The sequence below is a fragment of the Myripristis murdjan genome, chromosome 6, assembly GCF_902150065.1.
Source record: "Myripristis murdjan chromosome 6, fMyrMur1.1, whole genome shotgun sequence".
Lineage (NCBI taxonomy): Eukaryota > Metazoa > Chordata > Actinopteri > Holocentriformes > Holocentridae > Myripristis > Myripristis murdjan.
In genome coordinates, this window is record NC_043985.1 from 25,571,042 (window position 1) to 25,592,502 (window position 21,461).

The 21,461-nt window shown below is 43.4% G+C and overlaps 1 protein-coding gene across 2 annotated transcripts; it reads left to right on the top strand.

The window, feature by feature from the left end:
• Positions 1–578: 578 nt before the first annotated feature.
• LOC115360678 (GTPase HRas) lies at positions 579–20,461 on the top strand. 2 transcript variants are annotated; one of them, XM_030053742.1, is made up of 6 exons: positions 579–844; positions 11,960–12,116; positions 14,205–14,383; positions 15,915–16,074; positions 16,869–16,993; positions 17,232–20,461. In XM_030053742.1, the coding sequence occupies exons 2-5, from the start codon at positions 12,006–12,008 to the stop codon at positions 16,986–16,988; spliced, it is 570 nt and encodes a 189-aa protein (XP_029909602.1). In that variant the 5' UTR covers positions 579–844; positions 11,960–12,005; the 3' UTR covers positions 16,989–16,993; positions 17,232–20,461. The 2 variants fall into 2 exon arrangements, with proteins under 2 accessions (XP_029909602.1, XP_029909603.1); XM_030053743.1 differs by having other exon boundaries at positions 11,963–12,116.
• The last annotated feature ends 1,000 nt before the right edge of the window (positions 20,462–21,461 follow it).

A 21,461-nucleotide genomic window follows, 5' to 3' on the forward strand; every position in this document is an offset into this window, starting at 1 on the left:
CCCGCTTCCCAGGTGTATGTGCTCACTGAAACGCTGAAACGTCAAAATCACAGGAAAGCTGAACTTGTAATAAAGCCAAGTGGCACTTGGAGCCGCACAGAGCTACTTTTTGCCTTAATGGCAGAATGACAAATATGTAACACCCGTGGCTGTATTCATAATCCCAATCTATCATAACTAGACTATGTTAAGCCTAATATTTTTAACTAAATAGTAAATAAAGAACACACAGCAAAATGAATTTATTGCAGGCCTATAATGGAATGAAAAATAGTGACGATAACTAAACATTTAATCGTGCTGACACGGCTTCATTGATTTCTGTTTCTTAAAGGTTGCATTTTCCTCATGCTGGGTCGCTCGTGCGCGCACACGCTATGATTTCCATATTTCCGACAGCAATTAAACTCAGCAGTAACATGCATGGTAACCGGGGCGGTTCTATGTTTGATAGAGCTGGGCGTGGGCTCAACACTCCTCATCCTCTCTCTCTCTCTCTCTCTCTCTCTCTCTCTCTCTCTCTCTCTCTCTCTCTCTCTCTCTCTCTCTCTCTCTCTCTCGCTCTTTCTCTCGCTCTCTCTCTCTCTCTCACTCTGGAAGCACATTGTTCAACGCGGGCCCATTTACCCAGACCGAATGAATGCCTTGCTGCATTTTTACTGAAAACCAAACAGTTTCTGTGGGGAGAATAAGGTGCGGATATTTGACGACGGCAAGAAGCGGACCGAGAAAAACTGATCTCATCAGGCTGAGGCTGAGAAGCCATTGAGTTGATTTTTTTTTTTTCTTCTTTTCCCGGTAGACGAACACGTCGCTCTTGCCGCTAATTAGATCTCTGCTTGTTGTAAGTATGCAGTGCACATTCCAGTGTGTGCGAAATTTGTCGTTCTCCACTTAAAACAGGGACTGTTTTGCTTTTATTGTCCAAATGATAGGTCCGCTTTAAAACGCCTTCTGCATTTTGGAGATCAATGAAGATTGCGGACTACAGTTAACAGCGTACATTGTAATTCACACCCGGCAATCTTTCTCTATCTGTCTGTCTTGCTATTAGTGTTGGGAAAGGGTTTGCAAATTTTGGGGGATTTTACGCACGGCTCAGTTCATCATCATGCTTTACATTTCAGCCCGATAGGATAAACAATCCCCCATGAGTTCGGATGTTCAAAACTTGGCCAAGGAGGGACTGCTGTGGATATTTTACCCATCCCTGCTTATTTCGAAGAAGAAACCGAGTGTATTTAAATTCCCAGGTCGTGAGAGTGTTATCTTATGTGGCTTCTAGTGTTAACATTGTAGAGACAAACTAGACCAGAGGGCTATTGACGATAGTGGCCGCACAGACTAGGGTGACGCCCCGTCACACTGAGTGAAAACTGAATGTAGCACTGCGGAAGTTACATTCCATTACAAGGCGTTTGGAAGGCTGACTTGGAATAAATTTTATTCTAGGAGCTGCTCGTTAAACTTGTTCATTAAGTTGAAAAAGGGGAAACTATGCCCAAAACCAGTCAGGACTGCAAAGGAGGCTAAAGCTTACCACACTGTTGAGGCATGTTGTTATCTATTAATATTTATGAATTGAGTTTATCCTCCTCGGGCTGACATAAATGACAGAATCCAGAGTAAATAGCACATTAAACAGCATCACAATGGCATGAGGATGAGGTCTCTTGAGGATACAAAGTAGAAATTGCTTTTCTGAACATGTAATTAAATTTTGTACAGTCTGTATTGGTGACTGTTTGCCTAATGACACACTGGGTTGACTACCTCCCTCTTTATTCACCTCTGCATCCCTGCTGCTGACCAAAGCATCTATTCTAGGACTGAACAATATGTGATTTGGGTCCTTCAGTGATCATCATATGTCAACAGAGCTATGGATTTAAGTCAAGAGGTCCATTTACAGTCAAGTGAAATCAATGTGTGTAGGGTTCGATGTCCAAGTCCAGAATTGAAGCAGCTGGCTGCCACCAGGACTTGTGCCAGCCAAGATAGAGGTGTGATGGTAATCTCTTGTCCCTTTCTCTGAACAGCTGTAGACTGGGCTCTGCTCAGCAGCATGCCTGGTATGAGACAGCCTGCTCTGGATATCAACATCACATTTTGCAAAAGAGAAACTGTTCATATGCCTCAGTTCGTGGTGATTTCATCTGTAATGTGTGCAGGCCAGTGTGTGTCTGTGGCTGAATCAGGGCTTGGGAGAAGCTGTCAGGCATGTTGGTACGCAGATTTTAGGGATGGTCCTCCAGATGTGAAGTGCTGTTGTAGTGCTGACTAGACATGGTCTTTGTTCATCTGCTTTGCAAGTTGCTCCTCTGTACCATGCGGTGTGTTGTTAAGTGAATGCTGATAAAGCAAGAGGTTGGAGTGTTTTTGTGTATTTGGAGAGCTGACTGAAACTTGGCGAGATCTTCCACAGGCTCACTGACAGCTTTGTGCATCCATCTCACAAAATGCTTTCTGTGCAGAGTGCTTTTATATGGTATGTAGACACACAGACACAGACACACACACTCAGAGGGAATAAAGCAGATTATTCACGTAATTCTCAGATTTCAAGAAGACCACTGATGAATTTAGAGATCTCTGGTGTCTGATGAGCCTCATGCCCCCCCCTCCCACCCCCCAGCTGGCAGTCCTTTGTGTGGAGGTCAGCTGGCCTTTTCATCTCCGCTGCTGCCTCCACCATCTCACCCTGCCCGAAAAGCTGAAAGGATGACCCAGTAGGGAAAAGGTCACTCGGGCTCCAGCGCCTTCAAGAGCTGCTGCTTTAAGCATGCATGCACATAAATACACGCACAGATACACATTAATTCATGCTGAAACCCTATATCGACTGGTTGATGAGGGAGAAAACTTGACGATGAAGTGTTTGTTAATGGATTTTTCTCTCTGAGTAAAACTGTCGTACAACCCAGTCTTGATGCTTTTTATGCCATCCCTCTCTAAAGGAGGAATCCCATGGATAATTATATGGAGAGCCCTGTGAATCTAAAGGATTACAGCCACCATCCCCATCCAGTTTCTCTAACTGGATTGATGAATGAGTGAATTGATAGACTCCATGACTCTGGGTTGTGTTAAGCCCTCCGTTTCATGTGTTGTGCTCAGAGGATAGAATAGTGATTCCTCAGCTGCCTGTCAACACTGATGTTTAAATGCCACTTAGGACGATGATGTCATTGGAGAGCAGTGGAAGGGGGTGGTCGGCTATAGAGGCTCCAAGATGGGTCTTGGACTGTCAGTATTCGACCATGATACATCCCTGGAGAGGTTCTCCTTACCATCATTGCTCCATTAAAAATCTATTATGCCTGCAGTGGGCTTGTGGCTCTGCCAGTATGGATCCTTTAACCAATTAAGCACTTTAATGGAGAGCAGAATGCATGTGGAGAGAGATGGCCGCTCTTGTGCCCTACTTACAAAGTGTGTGTTCTTTTGAAGCAATGGGATTGTTTTCCAGCTTAAGAGAGCCTCTATGAAATCACAGAGACAGGGATAAAATTAAGCAAGTTGTCTCGACCGTAGCCATCAAGTGTTTTGAAGATAACACAGCTGGATTAGCAGACAAAATATTGGCTTCGATAAGAAGGGAGTTACGGGTCCTTAATGTTTATTTATTTATTTATTATTATTATTATTATTTTAAATTTTATTTCCTCCTGGTTGATCCTTCCCTCCTGCGGTTTGTGTGCCCTTGGCGTTTGGAAAGAAAGAGTAGCCCTCTTCCCTCCCTCACCCCGAGCCACCCTTCTCCCATCACCCCTCTCACTGCTCTGTGCTCGCACCCTCAGTAAGCTGTCATGTAAGATTATCCTCTCGGTCCAGGCAGGGCTCTAGGGTTTCAAAACGAACTGTTAATTTCCCAGGCTGGAGGTGGCAAGCTATAAATAACCCTAAACACAGACGTATAGTGCTCCTTGAGCGAAAGGGAGCAGCCATGCAGAGATTTTGTGGACCTGGGAATGGAGCGGGTCAAGAGCTTGCAGACACCGCAGCTGTAGCCTGTCCCTCAGTCATATATGTGAGCAGTGATATCGGGATGCCTCGTATTCTCTTTTGATGAACTGACTTGTTATCCTGCTATGGGAATCTCTAATAAGGTTGGCTACAGGATTTTTGTGTCTCTCAGATTAGCCCAACATGCAGCTATATTTTGAGAAAACGATAAAATAGGCCACATTTTGTTGTTTTGTATCTTTGTGGAGCAGTGTGTATTCTTGAGTGTGTCTTCATGTGCAAATGGGGACACATGTTGTACTTATGGGACTAATTAGGACTCTTGTTGAGGCTCACGGTGCTCTGACACTAATTACTGTACAATATGACAGGACGGAGCAGAAGAGGGTATGGCTGGTGTGTATGGCGCCGCCTTAGGTACAGGACAACCAGGGAGATTTGGAGAATGAGTTGCTGTCTTCTTTCCTTGTGTGTTGATGAAATACATAAAAAGACAGTCAAAGATAGGCCTACACAGCAGATAAGGATCCCATGTGATTTTTTCCCCCCTCATCTCTCCATTCTATCTGCACGGCTCAGCTCAATGCACTGACAACAAGTGGCTCTGCAGAAATGACAGCAACTCTATCAAAGATTAATTTTGTTATTCATCTCCATATGTATGTGTGGATTATTAATCAGCTGCTGCCATGGCCTACTTTGAGAGGAGATGGCACGACTGTCTGTTTTCCTCCATGCGTCTGCAAGTAGCAGGCCTAGGGTGTTTTGAATTTGGGTGTTAGGCTGTAAATTTCAGGCGTTTGGCAGGTGCGCACATTCAGATGTGGTTGTTTAAGAGGCGCACAGTAATTAAACGTGTCAAAATCTGGAGAGGTGTGTGTGTCAGAGTGCACCTGTCATTCTTAAGTTTTTTATTCATTGCTCTCTATGCAGTTCTGCACTTTACCCCATTTACCACGTTTCACTACGTTGACAGATTAGGCTGATGTTTGTGTGTGATTGATGTCTTTGTAGGCTGTGTGTGTGTGTGTGTGTGTGTGTGTGTGTGTGTGTGTGTGTGTGTGAGTGAGTGAATATGCATGCAGTGAGGCTGGAGAGGTCTGATACAGCAGTGGATATTATTATGGTGGACTGATAGATGATGACTCAGGTTAATTCAGGCTGAATGGGGCAGTCAAGGTCAGATTACTAAAGGTGAGGTTGAAGGATCACACCGGCCCTATTTTGACCTCTAGTCAACAGTTAAGCTCTAGTCAAAGCAGTTCACTCCCTTTTGTGTTTAAAAAAAAAAAAAAAAGTAAAAAAAAAACTGCTCTGTGAAACTTGAAAGGTGCTACACATGGGTAATTTCATCATATTTGCCAGCACGTACTTTAGCTTACATTTCCGTAAATCGATTAAAATTTGCATACATGAAGGGATCTGTTCTTCAGGCACGTTCAGATTCTGCTCAGCAGCTCTCTTCAGCGTTGTTGTGAGCAGATGTGACTGACAGCTCGGAGGGCAGAACCCCTGTATATCGGTCACTGATGGGCTGAAAGTTACACCCATATGAAATTGTTACTGATTTGATCTGGAATGGACTCAATTTAGTTTCTATGATTGCACCGTGAAACAAGAAAACATGTTATTTACACATTAAGTAGAAACAGAGGGAGTCCTTTCTGCTCCGCCTGGTATACATCTAAACTAAGCAGGTAGCCCCAGTTGCACCACCAAAGAGTTGTCAGCATGTGGACTCAAAAACTACTTTGAGCTTTGAACACAGAACACATTTGGTATTAATTTGCAATGTTTTAGAGCGTAAAACACTTCTCGGCATAATGCATGGTTTTGAAAGCGGAACGTATTTGTTATTATGTGTAAATTTGAAGTGCTTACAATACAGTAACAAATTTTAGAGTTTTTCCCATTTTTTTGGAACATGAATGCATTTCTTGTCTGCTGACCACTCCAAACACTTTGCCCATTCGCACTACACATTAACACACTGATGACAGAGGCTACCCTGCAAGGTGCCAAGCTGCCCATCAGGAGCAGTTAGGGGTTCAGTGTCTTGCTCAAGGACACTTGGACACACTCTCTGGAGGAGCTGGGGATCAAACCAGAAACCTTCCACATTACCAGACCACCGCTCCACCTCCTGAGCCTGGAGTGAATTGGAGTAAATTAGCGCTAACTTGTAAACTACCAAAGCATATTCTCTAAACATTCACGCCAGGATAAAGTCAGATTTTAATAAACCAAAGCAGAGTAGAAGGCCACAGAAGAGGATGGTGAGAGGCGGAGGAGTGATATCTGTCAAGCGTAAAATCTCACCGGCATACCTGTCCTCTTCCTCCACACCTTTGCAGCCTGCCAGTTTGGACTGGGAATAAAATGCAGCCTGATCTCATCACTGATCTCATCTAAATCAGTGGCACACCCATAGTTGCCTCTTTCAGTGGAATGGATCAAATAAAATCTCCCCCGTTATTTTAGTTTTTAATATTTGTTTTTCATGTCGTGGCTGCCAAAATGAAGTAGTGGCGCCTCGACCAAAAGAGCTCCAGTATGAATCCTTGCCCTGTCTGTAGCATGTAGCCTACAGTGTCTCACCAGCCAGTGAAGGTCTCTGCCTGTGCCAGCATCTGTGTCTACCCTGCAGAAAGTCTCTCCTCTGCGCACAGCTACTGTTTATTCAGCCAGAGGAGACTATGGGGAGTGAGGCAAGCTCTGTGGCTCCCGCATGGTCTCTGTACTCCAGCCAGGGCGAGCTGCACCATGTACCAGGTTGATTTATTTACAGTGAGGAAAAAGGAAGTTAAATGTTTGGCCACAAGATTGAGGGGTCAGGGTAATTCCCTTCCTGTTGTGCTGGAGAATTATAGCAGTCGGAGTGTTTTTACAAGGAGGCTACTGTTGATATTGGTGATGGTGTGGAGAGCTACCTGTTCCATTAAGGCGATGGGATGGCTCACTGGATGTGTTGCAGCATCATGTGTGTGTGTGTGTGTGCATGTGTGTGTGTAAGTGGAGTGTTCCTTCTGTCAGCAAGTGAGCAACAAGTTGGCTTTTCCATCAATCATTAACATCCAACCTTCTGCACATCAGCGAGTCTGCACAGTCACACACATACACACACACCTCAGACACACACAACACAAACAGAGGCTCTGACAGAGGCGCATGCAGATTCTATTAATACAACACCTCACCCAGGGACAAATATAGGAGTTTCTTGGAGTGTGTCCGTTGCTTTTGACTCCCGCCTTAGCGTTAGCCTTGTATGGGGAGTTTTCTCTGGACGCTCAGGCATTGTGCTCTCATCAAACTGTCCAGAGGCCATGTTGATGTCACCTGTTACTCCTCTCCACAAGTAAAGGAACACTTCATCTGTGTGTGTGTGTGTGTGTGTGTGTGTGTGTGTGTGTGCGTGTGAGAGAGGGAAAGAGAGAGAAAGCACAAGAGAGAGTGGGTGTGCATGTGTTACAGCCTAAGTGTTCCACTCAGGCCAGCCAAAGCGTTGATGTTAACCGCTGTTCAGTGTGAGAGGAGTTGGAGTAGCAGGACTACATGGAGCTGCTCTCATTCTCCTCTCTCTATTTGGTCTTTATGTGAGTGATGACAGTTTGTGCCCTGCAGAAGGTAAAACGGCATACATGAATTCTGCCGCACATAAAACCATGACAGGCTGATAACACCCTGCAGCAGGTGTTACAGGTTAGTTATCTCAACGTTTAACCCTCCTCAGAAGGAACACAGGGAGCGCAATGAGACGCTGTCGACGAGCGTGTTGAGATGTTTAACCCCGTGTGACTTTGTTCCACTCTGTGTGCCATGGTTCCACCCTACGCACCATTGCTCTTTACAGATCTGAAAGCAAAAGCTAGGTCTGAGCCGCCAGGCTTGAGAAACAGTCCCTGCAGAGAGGAGGTGTCAAACCATGTGCCGAGAAGTGCAGAGAGGCTGCAGGTTATCGGTCCAGTCAAACGCAACTGCAGGAGATTTCACTGATTAGTTCCTCCTTGAGGGTGCGTTTATCAGTGAAATTACCTGGTGTCGTAAGTAAATAGTTAGTGACTGATGCTCATGGTTCCAAAATTTTGGTAGTTGATTCCAGTTCCAGTAAAATCCCATGATACTATCAATGCCAATTTCAGTACCATAGCAAAACAGAAATCCCATTCAACACACAATTATATATTTAAAAACTTTGTGCAAGCCATAACAAGTTAACATTATTTGTTTCAGTATCCAGGTTATATTAGAATAAACAGAACACAGAGTTACACATGCAACATTGGCTATAGCCTTCAAGTAGAACAGAAAGCACTGCAACGAAATATGAATTTCAGCGTAGAATAACTGTATGAAATGTCCAGCTGTAACAATAAGTGATAAGATCACGTGCTCACATTTCGATCCATAGTCTTATACACAGGACTGCAACTTTACAGGATCATACCATTGATTTTGAATATTTGACCTGTTTACTACAATTTACCCATTGCATTTTATATTGCAACACCATTTTGCAAATCATGTGGGGGTACTAAAGATGTCACAACTTAGAATGGAAATCCTTTGGCTAATGATATGGCCATCCTTCATAACCCATGGAACTGATAATTCGCCATGCAAAGCAAATGTTTCCCTGGGAACTATTTTCCAGTGGAAGACCGTTTCACTCAGCCCAATTTCAAGCAGTTTAAGTTATCAAATCACAACAGTGCTTGGTACCTAATTATCGATTTTTGTGACATTCTTAGGTGTAATCCTTGGTTAGAATGACTCTTGCGGACTCTTAGCCCAGGATAACACATGGTTTACATGAGGAGGAAATGTTAAGTCTGTTAGGAAATGATTGCAAAGTCTGTGTACCCAGGGTGTCAGGGTGGAGCAGATACAGATACAGATAACAGGGCCACGCGAGGATAATACTCTCCTGTCACTGATGTCATAACTGCATATTGGCTACGTGGTCCAATTTTATGGTGAAAATGGAGATGGCTTAGCTTGCTGACCTCTCATAGTCAAAGGATTTGAATATCACTCGAGCCCCAGTGTGAGCGGCTTTGCTGTATATCCAGTTCTGTTTTTCAGTTCATTTCTAGAGCACATTTCACAAATAAAACTGCAAAATACACTAAATAAAAGCTGTACAATTAATCGAAATCCCATTGCAATCACAGTATGGATCCAAATTGCAGCAGCTGCAATTTTTTGATAAAGGTTAAATGTGATTTTTTTTTTTTTTTTTTTTTTTTTTTTTTTTTTTTTTTTGGGATGAAGGTTAAAGTTAAAGGTTAAATTGTTGAGCCACAGAGATGCCCTGGCCTACAAATTATAGTCTCCAGACATGTAAAAAATAATAATAAACAAATAAATAAATAAATAAAACCTGATGTTTCTGGTGCAGACCCCAGCAAAAATCACATCTTCATTTTATTTATTTATTTATTTTTTATTTTTTTTTCCAGTTAAAATGAAAATTATAATGTGGGAAAGATCGCTCCCACTAAATTGCAAATATTATTGCAATCGCAATATATGTCAAAATAATCATAATATGATTTTTTTTTTTTAACCATATTGTGCTGCCATGCAAAATACAGAACAAAAGTAATATTGCTTTGGGTCTCAGAGTAGACACTTTGATTTATATTTTTTGAAGCAGGAAACATGCATAGCTTAAGACTTGACTTCTTGAGCACTTCTGTAAAAGAGAAAGTGAAAGTGAACGTACAACTTCCTCCCTCTACCTTCCCCAACTGGCTCATGGGAAGGTACAGGAATCCCCAGTGATTTTCCCCTGAGCTCGGTCGGTAGCGGTGACATCACTGTGATAACATCAGCTGACGACTCATTGTCTTCAGTGTGATGTCAAACGGAGGCCGTATCCAAGGGAGGGTCCTGCAGTTGCCATGGGCCGTCAGCAGAATCTTCTTGCGGTTATCTCTGGGGTTGTTGACACTTGCCTTTGATTTGATCTCTCAAAAACCGCCACGATAGATTCAGCTCTTCCGACCTCCTGACTCATTATATGCTTTTGTGTCTTATGGTGCACCAGCGTGCCGTCGTCAGGTCAATATCAGGGTGTAGATTTAGCAACTGTGTGATGAATTAGCCGTACAATGAGTCACACAAACGCATCTTCACCACAGCTGCCACTGTCTTTACCGACAACACCCATATGACTTCTTTCTCTGCCCGTTGACTCACCTCCCCTGGAATTTCACTGGCCAGCAGAGTGGTGGTGGTGATGTCAGCAGCTGTGTGTGTGTGTGTGTGTGTGTGTGTGTGTGTGTGTGCGTTTGCTTGTGTCTAGGCACATATGCATGCATGCTTCCAGCTGACTCGATATTTGACACTGTGACAGCGCAGTCAAAACAAGCTCACTTTATTCCAGATCTCCCACATCCATTGAGCATGCTTGACACACCAGCGTGCGTGTGTGTTCCACGGTAACCGAATCACTGTGCTAAAATCTGGATTACTTGCACTGTCATTCTGCTACGCTGCCGATCTCCGCCCGTCTCTCTGCCTCATCCCTGCACTCTGCTATCTGTCGCTGTATCAGTCCGTTAGTTACTAAGGTGTGAGTTTACAGCACGCTCTAGCTGAGTTATTGTGTGTAGATTCAGCAAAGCACCTCACGGCTAAAAGGATTTTAAAGGCTGCCTTACATAAATTGTTGCTTTTCCCTCCCAGCACAGCTATAAATTCCAAATAAACATACAAAGGTAAACCAAAAAGGTGAAGCCTAGCCTAAATCACAGAATATGCATTTGATAGCCTCATTGAGCACAGGTTTGGAGATGGACTTCCCCTTTGGGAATGCAGTTTGAATTTTAGCTGTTATCATGTTGTTTTACAAATGCTTTCCTTCGAGATCTTACCCAGTAGGTCCAGAAATTCAAGTAAAGTTATTGTTTACCTCTTAAGTGTAAGTGTGTAAGCTTGGGCGTATGTGAAATGGATCTAAGTGCTGTTTTGTCAAGAGACCGATGTGTTTCTTTAATAATGCACCTTTGATTTATGGCCATGGCAGCCCTGTAATATTGACTAGACCTATTAACCGGGTTCAGTGGGTCCATTGGGGGCAACTGGAGACACACCTGGAGTCATAAAGTCCTCTTTTAGGCCTCTTATTCTGTTTTCCCCTGGACTGATCCTCATGGAAGGACACTACACAAGCCACCAAGAAACAGTTCATCTATAGGAATCGTCTCGCTTTATTATTAATCGTTGAATTGATCTGGTTCTTTCTAAATCGGGGAAACGAATGCAGATCCCTTTCAAGGATATTTCAAAGTTTTTAACGCGTCTTTGTCACATGAAATCATTGTTTGCTGTGTTCTCGGCATTGCTTATAAATTTGGTAAACAGTGACTGGCGTATTGTTATTTCCTCCAGTCTCTCAGATGCGCTGCTCGCCTCGTTCTCTGTAAGCACACAGAGGTAGGCATCAGTAATGTGAAGCCTGAGTGATGAGGATCAGTCTGCCAGTGTCATGCCCCTCTCTCTCTCTCTCTCTCTCTCCCTCTCTCTCTTTTTTCTCCTTTCCCTCCCTCTCTGCGCTCTCCTCCCTCTCATACACACTCTTGCTGCTCACATTGAGCGAGAGAGGATTGGAACATTGAGTACCTTCAGCGCATTTTTCACATTCCCCTCTGAGGGTCTCAACCTCAGCCCCCACTACACACACACACACACATACACACATGTACGGGCGCGCGCACGCACACATCACCAGTGCTTTTCACCGCTGGGTAGAGATGGTTTGTGTTGTCTGTAACAGTGGTTGTGAACAGACCCCCCCCCCCCCATACAGTGTAAGCCATGTGAGGAAAAAGACATTTAGGCAGTCCAGTCGCAAAGAATAGCTGAGCCCTTGTCAGAGCTCTGTTGTGGCTCTGTTCAAGCTTGCCAATGCATATGTCAGAGAGATTTTTTTTTTTTTTTCACAGCGTGCTAACCTGCCCTTTTCTCTGCTCCCTTTTCCTCTCAGCAGCGGTGGTGTGTGGTGAGCAGCAGCAGCAGCAGCAGCGGTGAAGATGACGGAGTATAAGCTGGTGGTGGTGGGAGCTGGAGGTGTGGGCAAGAGCGCACTCACCATCCAGCTGATCCAGAACCACTTTGTGGATGAATATGACCCCACCATCGAGGTATGACTCTCTCCTGCACATTCTACAGGTCATTCCACTGGGGTAGCTTCTGTTTTTGGTAGGGCTGGGTGACATGGACCTATTCAGTCATCATGGTGTCATCAGATCTCTCTCTTTATTGATTATTGTGATAACATTGCAGGAGGATATTAATACACAAGAGATGTTTGTCAAATAATCATTAATAATGTGGATATGATGGCAAAATATAGTTTTTCTTCAAACAAGGTATAAAAAAAAATCCACCATTTGTTTCCAATGCTAATGAACTTTTTCAAGAATTTTCAAGAAATCAAATGTTTTTTTTTGGTTTTTTTTTTTGATAACAGCATGCTGATTTGCCATTTACTGCCTGGCCCCAAGAGTTATACTTGCTCCCAGAAAAATCCTAAAACAGTGAAAACTGTATTGGAAACAAGTGGGATTATTTCATTTTATTGTCAGATTTTTTTTTTTTAAGCTTAATTTAAGAAAAAAACAAACAGATTTTTAAGACTCAGTGTAAACCTAATGGCTTATCAGAATGGATATTTTTTTTAGTGTAGAGCTGAATCATAAAAGAGCTAGAACAGTCTAAAGTTGCTTCCTTTTACTATAATGCAGCAGTTGAAACCACAACACCTCTGCCATACCATAATATCATGATGTCCAAAATCCTAGACAATCTAGCCTCATGTCTCGATATAGATAAGCCTCAGTTTTGGGGCTTGGAAACCACACAACATTGTTAATGTCCTCATAAATGTCCCTTGAATTGTTGTGCAAAGCTGATTATGGTGTAAACATCTGTGTTTGTGGCACAAATGTCCACGTCTGCGGCTGACCGCTGTGTCAGGATCGTGTCTGATGTCCCCCCCGCCCCCATCACCGCTCAATGAAATTGTCTTGGTCCTGCAGAGACTACTGCTCCGTCCAAACCGAGTTATTTAATTTACAAGCGGATGCTCTGGCAGTTCTCCAAAAGGTCAGGTTTGGAAAGAAGTTACTAATTTTGTTTTGAGGCGAAACATTTACTCGTGAAAACAAGACACTGAGACGCTGTGAAGAGGAGGAGGAGAGCCAGAGAGAGAATGCCTGTCTGTTTTCTCCTCTCTTCCCTCTCTCTCTTGCTCTGTCTCTCTCTCTCTCTGTCTCTCTCTCTTTCTCTCTTTCTCCCCTCTCTCTTTCTCACCACGCCTGCCTCTGGCCGGACAATGTCCTTTTTGTGTATTTGCATTCCTGGCCCCTATGCTCTAACAAACAAAGGGACGGCACTCCATGTTTGTGTGGCTGTGTGTTGGAGGGCTAAACATTGGCTCTGATACCCTGCTCCTCTGATCGCTCACTATTGGATCTGACCTGGAATTGGGCAGGGAATTTATGGCGGACAATCGGCTAATACGCGCTCAGCCGCACATCTGTGTGTGTATATTAGCATAATTGTCAAGCGCAGCACTGGGTGCACAAGGCCGAGGATATCTGTAAGAAAGCTGTCACATCCCCAGCGATGGTGTAGTGGTGAAGCCCCACCCACAGCTGCTGCCTCTGCTGACCTGGAGTCAGATCCCACCGGGAACGTGTCCCCTGTGTCTCCATCTCAGCTTTCCCTGTTTTTCACTAAAGAAAAATTGCAAAGGGGGTGGATTGCCTGCTAGGTCCAGGAGCTAGGTCGATATCGTAATATCATACTCGATATGATCTGGGATTTCGCATATTGTAAAATCATGATATGGCATAAGTTTTGTCTTTTCCTGGTTTTAAAGGCTGCATTACAGTAAAGTGATACAATTTCCCGAACTTATTCGACTGTTCTAGCTGTTGTATTATTTGACTCTACCTTTGTGGTCATCATATCCACACTACTGATTTTTTTTTTTTTTTTTTTTTAGCACAAATCCCTTGTTTGTTCATATCTTGTGAAAGGACCAAGTGTCATCCCTACAATATTGTGACAATACCAATATTGAGGCAGTCGGTCAAAGATGTCCTGATATTTGATTTTGGCCGTATTGCCCGGCACAAGTGCCCGTCTCTCTTGTTGAACCGTTGATATTTTTGCAACATCTCCGCTATGCTCTAACTTTTAAAAGTCCCTCAACCTTTTTGCAGGACTCGTACAGGAAACAGGTCGTGATTGACGGGGAGACGTGCCTGCTGGACATCTTGGACACTGCAGGTCAAGAGGAGTACAGCGCCATGAGGGACCAGTATATGAGAACAGGGGAGGGCTTCCTCTGTGTCTTCGCCATCAATAACACCAAGTCTTTTGAGGACATTCACCAGTACAGGTGTGTGAGCGAAAGAGAGAGAGAGAGAGAGAGAGAGAGAGAGAGAGCGAGCAGGGGCATTGAAGTATGGACGCAAAACCATTTGTCAGTACTGTGTAAGCTGCTGTACATGCGTATTTGTATATTCATTGTGTTGGTGTGTTTCAGGGGCTCCCATGGGGTCTGGGTGGAAAGGGGTGTGTGTGCCAGCTCTCTGCAGTAGTAGGCTGATGTCATGTTGTAGCGTTTAACACGGCTAAAGAAAGCTTAGCCCCCGACTGGAGGATTACAGCATGCTGCCAATGAAATCGATCCTGACTCAATTAGAGGAGAGGGGAGAGGTAGTACTCCCAAGGACAGGGAAGGAGAAAGGGAGGGAGGAAGAGGCAGGGGAGAGTTTCAGCTGGAAGATAACAATATTCTCTCTTTCTCTAATTTTGAGTTTCTCGCTACATTTGATATCCACCTGCCAGTCTTGCACACGACAAGCAGAGAGGCCCGCGTGTTAACTTTGCTTCTCCCTGTATCGTGCATCTTTCAGGGGGCTCTGAGTTTATTGCAAGTGCATTCATTTGGCTTGCTGCCACTCCAGCCCAACCGTGTTTGTGCCAGCTTTAACACAACTGCTGACATCACTCTGAAAGGTTGGACCATTGTGCTGCTTATGAAAGCACGTATGGATCATAGGCTAGCTGCTCCAACAGGAGACGGTCTGCCTCAAGTTGCCAAGTTATTTAAAGATCTGTTATCTGTTTGACAGGCAGAGAAGGCACGGCTTCTTTGTGGAACCGACTGCTCCTCTAATGTTGGCACACACTGGCACGTTGGCACAACGCACTACCTGCCTACAGTTGGGCCTCAGCTCTGCACAGGCACAGCGTTTTGATTTTTCTCCTCATTTGAACCCACCAGCACTATAATACCGTCCACAGAATGCCGCGGGCTGATAAGATTATATCTGCTGTCTGTTTTCGCAGGTACTTTTACAACCTGCATTAGACATGAAATTCCTGCCTCACCAGCATTATAAGGCACGGTCTAATCAAGCTGGCGTGCCTCCTGTGACACGAAGACAACACATCGAGTGTGGCCGTAAACCGTATTAGCGCTGCTGACTGCAGATGTATCAGGCTAGACTGACTGCACTGGTTGTAATGCAACCTGCTGCACTCTGGCTGAGGGAGATGAGGGGAGGCAGGAGCTGATAGATTGATCTGACCCATTCCTCTCAGTCAGTCCTCCTGGCCGGCTGGCGTTTGGCGCTGGCTGCTGTAGTGATGAGGTAATGCTGTATGCTGCCTGCCTGCTGTCCATCCCCCTCCCTTCCTCTCTGCCTCCCTCCTTCAGCAGTGCAGCACAGCCCAGCGCCGGTGGGCCCCGGCTCTTCCTCAGGGTCCTAGAGCTCCCTGGGTGGTTGTCTCTCCAGTGGTTGAGCTGGTGTTGTTTATGAGGCGCAGGGGATAAAAACATAAACTATAGAGGTGATCAGATCCTATGCAGAGTACATGATTTCACTGTTAAACCCACTTTTTGTTCTCCTGTCACCTCACAGAGAACAGATCAAACGTGTTAAGGACTCAGATGATGTCCCCATGGTGCTTGTGGGGAACAAATGTGACCTCCCAGCTCGCACTGTGGACACACGGCAAGCCCAGGAACTGGCTCGCTCCTACGGGATCCCTTACATTGAGACCTCTGCCAAGACACGACAGGTACTGAACAACGAGGACACACCCACATACACAAACACCCACTGTCTCAAAACCTTTCCTTTCTCTTTTTCCTCTCTCCTCCAGACACATTTCATCATTAGGAATTCCTCTTTTTCTGGCATTTTAAATGATTTTGAATCACCTGACAAAATTGCAGTGCCAAATGCGATTTCTTATCATAGTTGTTCATCTCTTTCATAAAGTCTCAAAACTTCCAGGGTGTGTTGTTTCTGTTTTTCTGCGACATATAGCATCTGAGTCAGTTATTTTATCGGTTATGGCCAGTAATTTCACGTTTTCATAAATGTGATGAATGTATAGCGCCTGTGAAAAGCGATGAATGCCCCTCGGTGTGATGTATTTTGCAGAGCTGGGAACATTTTATTATGCTGCAGGCAATGACTCATAGCCAGGTTACCTTGGCTTGGGAACAGAGCTATTTGAAAGGCCTCACAAGGACAAGTCACTGCATTGCTCCTGCTGTGACTCGCTGTCACACATGATACAGTTACATGCACACTCACACACTCGATAACAGCAACATGTTGGTTATCTAAATTCAAGAGATGGCAAAGACTGTAGCGTTAACTTTTTAGATCATTGTGACTACTTGATTAACAGTGTCTGAAATGATTGTGGTTGCCATGGTAATATTGTTCATCCCTTGAATGATGAATATGCTAAGGGGCTTTGCTGTCATTTAAAATGATGTGCGGTGCACTGTACTTAACGCTGACCTTTGTGAATGCACACATTTTTCTCTGTCGTTTCTGTGTGTGTGTGTGTGTGTGCAGGGAGTGGAAGATGCCTTCTACACACTGGTGAGGGAGATCAGACAGCACAAGCTGAGGAAACTTAACCCTCCTGATGAGAGTGGTCAGGACTGTATGAGCTGTCGCTGTGTGGTATCGTGATGCAGGTCAGATATTTTCTCAGCACATTTAACTTCCATGTTTCACAGATGAACATCACATTAGGCCTGTTTTGCAGAAACCTGTATGTGTATTTGTGTATGTGATGGCTCGGTCTAAAAGGAACAATTCAAAACCATACAGTCCTGCAATTAATAATTCAGAATGTTTCAATTCAGCTAATAAAATGGCACATCTCCTCTAACATCTCTTCCTCTCTTGTGTTTCCCCCGTCTCCCCCCGCAGCTCACTGTTGCAGGGTGAGGAGAGGTCCTACAGTGCATAGCAGCAGCATGGACTTGAAGATTGAAACAACTGAATGATGAAATATAAACTTTAAAAAAAAAAAGAGAGAGAGAGGATGATCGAAGCAAAAGCTCGCAAGGAAACCAACAGAGCTGACTGTACCATAGACCTTTATGGAAAGGAGGACTTGGACCGTTGCCTAAGTGGCTGGCTGTACTCGTCCTGATCCGGTCCCTCTTTTGGTCCATGTTTGCCTGTGAGCAACACCACTAATGACTCTTTGTCAACTCCAGTGTGGTCTCGCTGGGCAGCTCCACAAGTTCCTGCTAACTTATTGTTTTCAGTCTCAACACTGGTCTTAAAGGGGGTGTCACCAACCCCCTCCTACCTTGAAAGCCTAATTCCTCCCCCTACGCCTGCCCCCCCCCCCTGGAAGGACTTCCTGGACTGGACTGGAATGGACATTAGTTACCCAACAACCCTTGAATAAATGCCCCATCCCATCCTACCCTGCCTTTTGCTTCCCTCGAATGGCTGTGTAGTAATCTCATTATACTGGATACAGGGGTTGGAGTCTGACATGAGATGCCACATGGGAATTACTATAATTTGTTGTCGTCGTTAGTCGTTGTTGTTTAACAGTTAGCCTAGCTGTAAAAAAAAAAAAATAATAATAATAAAACTAAAAATCTTGTTTTATTTTGTTTTGATATGGAGCTTTTTTGTGATTGGAGGATTTGAAAGTGATCACTGAGAGCTGTTTTATTTAGGGTGACACCTGGTTGACATTTTTCATGACCTGTCTGACTTTAGTTGGAATTCGTCCGGGGATGGACGGTGTTCTGTGTTTCATGGAGAAATCAAAGTTAGACGGACTAATTTTTCCAGAATGCAGCTGCTTTCTCACTCATAGCCCCGGATGTTTGTGCGCTAAGGGTTGTCTTTGTGGAATAATAGTAGCAATGGCTTGTGTAGGTGCTGGTGCAATAGGATTGTCTAACTGTCTGACTTAGGCAAAAGGACTGAGTATAAACCATCTCATGTCTACTTACTTTTTGTAATTCTTTGGTTTAGGAAGGTAAAGTGCATTTTACTTGCCTTCATCTTGCCAAGGCTGGTAGGTAGTTACATTAGGCGTCAGGGGCAAACACCATTATAGCTACAATTATGCAGCGGCCATGACAGACTGTGGGTTGAGACCAAATCAACAACTAGTTGATTTTTCTCATTTTATTAGGTGTACACCCGTTCTTTACACTAAGTTGAGTTATTAAAGGCATTTCATTCTGCACTGTTGATAAGGCTCAGGAATCGGGGTCCAGGTAGGTTTCATCTCAAGATCCTGGAGCCTAAGAGTTGGCGTGTCACCAGTTATCTCTGCAAAGCGTAAGGCACAAGTCCGGCCTTACAGTATGATCTGTCAGACAGTAACACACACCAAACTATTCTCAGACTCAGCTCTTAAAAGGAAAAACAAACCATTTGGTGCTAATCATGTCTGAACCATATTGATTGGAAGTGTAGTGGATGACTGATAATTAATTGGGTTTTGGGGGTGCACCGCTTTGTTTCTAGCTTGTGCTCTCCAAAGGACTGCTGTGTGTTTATCTTCTTGCCTTATTTGTTTGCTAGTTAGTACCTCATGTATGCAGTGAAGTCTACCTGGGACAAATGTTTGGTGTTCTGTATGTTTCATTGTTCTGTTTGATTATGTGTGCAACTGAAGTAGAGACGTGTGTTGAGGTTAGACTTGCACTGTACAGTATTTGATGTTTGAATTAACCCAATGAAAGACAGGCCGCGCCCCCAAAGTACTACACTGGCAGAAGGGTTTCTCCTCATGGCATGCACGTCCAAATGAATATGCTTGTGTTTTAAAGTGACTGAAATTTTCAAAAAATGTAATGAAAATGCTTTTCGTGAGGCCCACTCTAAGCCATTCTGCCTGGCGACCATAGTTAATTCAGATGGCCTAAATTGTGAATATCCATTAAAGTAATATGAAGGTCAACCCCTTTGAACTCATTTCCTTTGAGATTTCTGTCAATTACAAGAAACTGTTATTTATTAAAAAAAAATTCCAAATTACACCCCTTGGTATGGGCATAGTGAGTTAGCACAGTATGTTGCGTAAGAGACTCTTATGTTCTCAGTTTTCTCAGAAGTTTTGCCCTCTCCCAACACGCTGATCTCCAACTCTAATCCATGACAACATTGAATTAAATTGTTTGCGCAAATCAAACTTTTGCCCAGTCCCCCCCTCCCACACACCCCTACCTCTGCATGATGGCTGATGATGGAGAAATCATCCATCATGCTTAGCGATGGATGGAGTCCCACACACTAAGATGCAATATTAAGATGCAAGTGTCAAAAAGACATCTCAGAGGATATCTGAATGCTTTGAAATGCTCTGTCACTGTTGTCCCCAGATGGAAAACTACAATATTTTTCAATTTAGACTTGATTTTGTACAATTAAAACTTACTCACTTATAATATGGCTTAAAGAAATGTGATCGTGTAGTTATCGTGTGGATGATAATGGTCAGGTTGTCTTAATCACTTGTTTATTTCTTGGCTAGGAGGGCGGTTATAAAACTGTGAATGTCTCAGTGACTTATTAGATACGGTTTGATTTGCTCAGAGAATCTGTTAAAACTTACTCCAAATTGCCTGTGTTAAAATAAAAAATACACAATATTGAAATGATGAAGAATTGACATGTTCAGGGTTGATCTTTGGTTCTGCTGTTAGTTGTGTTCTAGCTAACATTTATTTTTTTTCGCCCAATATGCTCACCTTTTTCATGGATAAGGGTATGGAGGTCTTAACACGTATTTACAGTCTCCAAAGTATGCTTGTCCTTTCCCTGTGTGTACCTTTATACAGTACATCCTCGATAATATCAAATTCCACAAAACTATGCATTCAATTCCCATTACAGAAGAATATCAGTGTCATGTTGCAGCAGGGATCCTCAGCCAGCAAACCACAATTCTACATGTCTGAATCGCTGGCAAGCATGACAAAAACTATGTGGACCATTGGGAGTTTTGCACAAGGATACAGTGGGCTTAAGGGCTTGTTTCTCCCTTGCAAACTGTGGAATGAGGCGTGTGGAAGAAATTTGTGAAAATGTCAACTGTTTAAATATTTAAGATGTATTTACTCTTCAACAATGTGGCAAATGTATAGCAGGACGGGAATAAAGATGTCAAGATGAACCCACTTCTTTGTCCCAGATGTATTAACTCTGATAATGCGTTCTTCTCCTGTCAGTTTGAGCACTGCTGCCATCTACTGGCAGGTCTGGTATATGTCAGAATGACTGGATAATCCGAGGGACGGCTTGACATGTCATGGCCAAATATTGTTTTTCCCCAAAAAATGTTTAATGATTAACTATGTAACAACACAGAACAGCTGCAGGATATGTTCTGACATAAGTACAACTTGTTTGCCATCAACACTGTCCTGTTCTGACCCAGCTTTGCCTTATGTTTATGCAGTTTATGCATTTGTGACATAGACATCAAACCTGTAAACTCAATGTGCAACTCTTCAACCCACTGGCCATATAATGAGGGCAAACATAATCCTGGTGCAGATTCAAAGGGCAGTCATAAACCTCATCTCAGACACACCAAGGCTTCTGGCACAGCAGTGTGTCCCATGCAATGACATTTACTACAACTGCTACACTGAACAAATAAAACAGTTAAGCCAAATGATCTTTCTAGTGGCCCATGTAAAGCATGTAGATTAGTTCCAGAAGTCATTACACATAGCTCTAGATCACATGTTCAAAGAAAAAGCTATGGGGGTTGAATTCTTATAACCAAAACAAAACATAAAATCTAAAGTTTAACCTTTGAATGGGCAATCATTCTTATTCTTAAACTTTTTCTGAAAAGCACTTTAGAGTCATTTCAGAGAGTACACAGTAGGTAAGATTTGCTTAATGTCACTTCAGTTCAAAAGAAAGCTGGAAGCGTGTGTGTGTGCTTATATGTACAGTGCGTGTGAGAAGGAAATATGTGAGTTTAGTTTTGAGAGAGTTTTGAAATCTTTGAACAATTCATTCAATTCAAAGTCATTTTCATCAAATAAATAAATAAAATAATAAATAAATAAAAGTGCATACATACATAAATTAAATTAAATAATGTACATTACCTCTTAATAACAATTACAAAGCTTTACAAAAATCCAATTAAAAAGCTAAAAT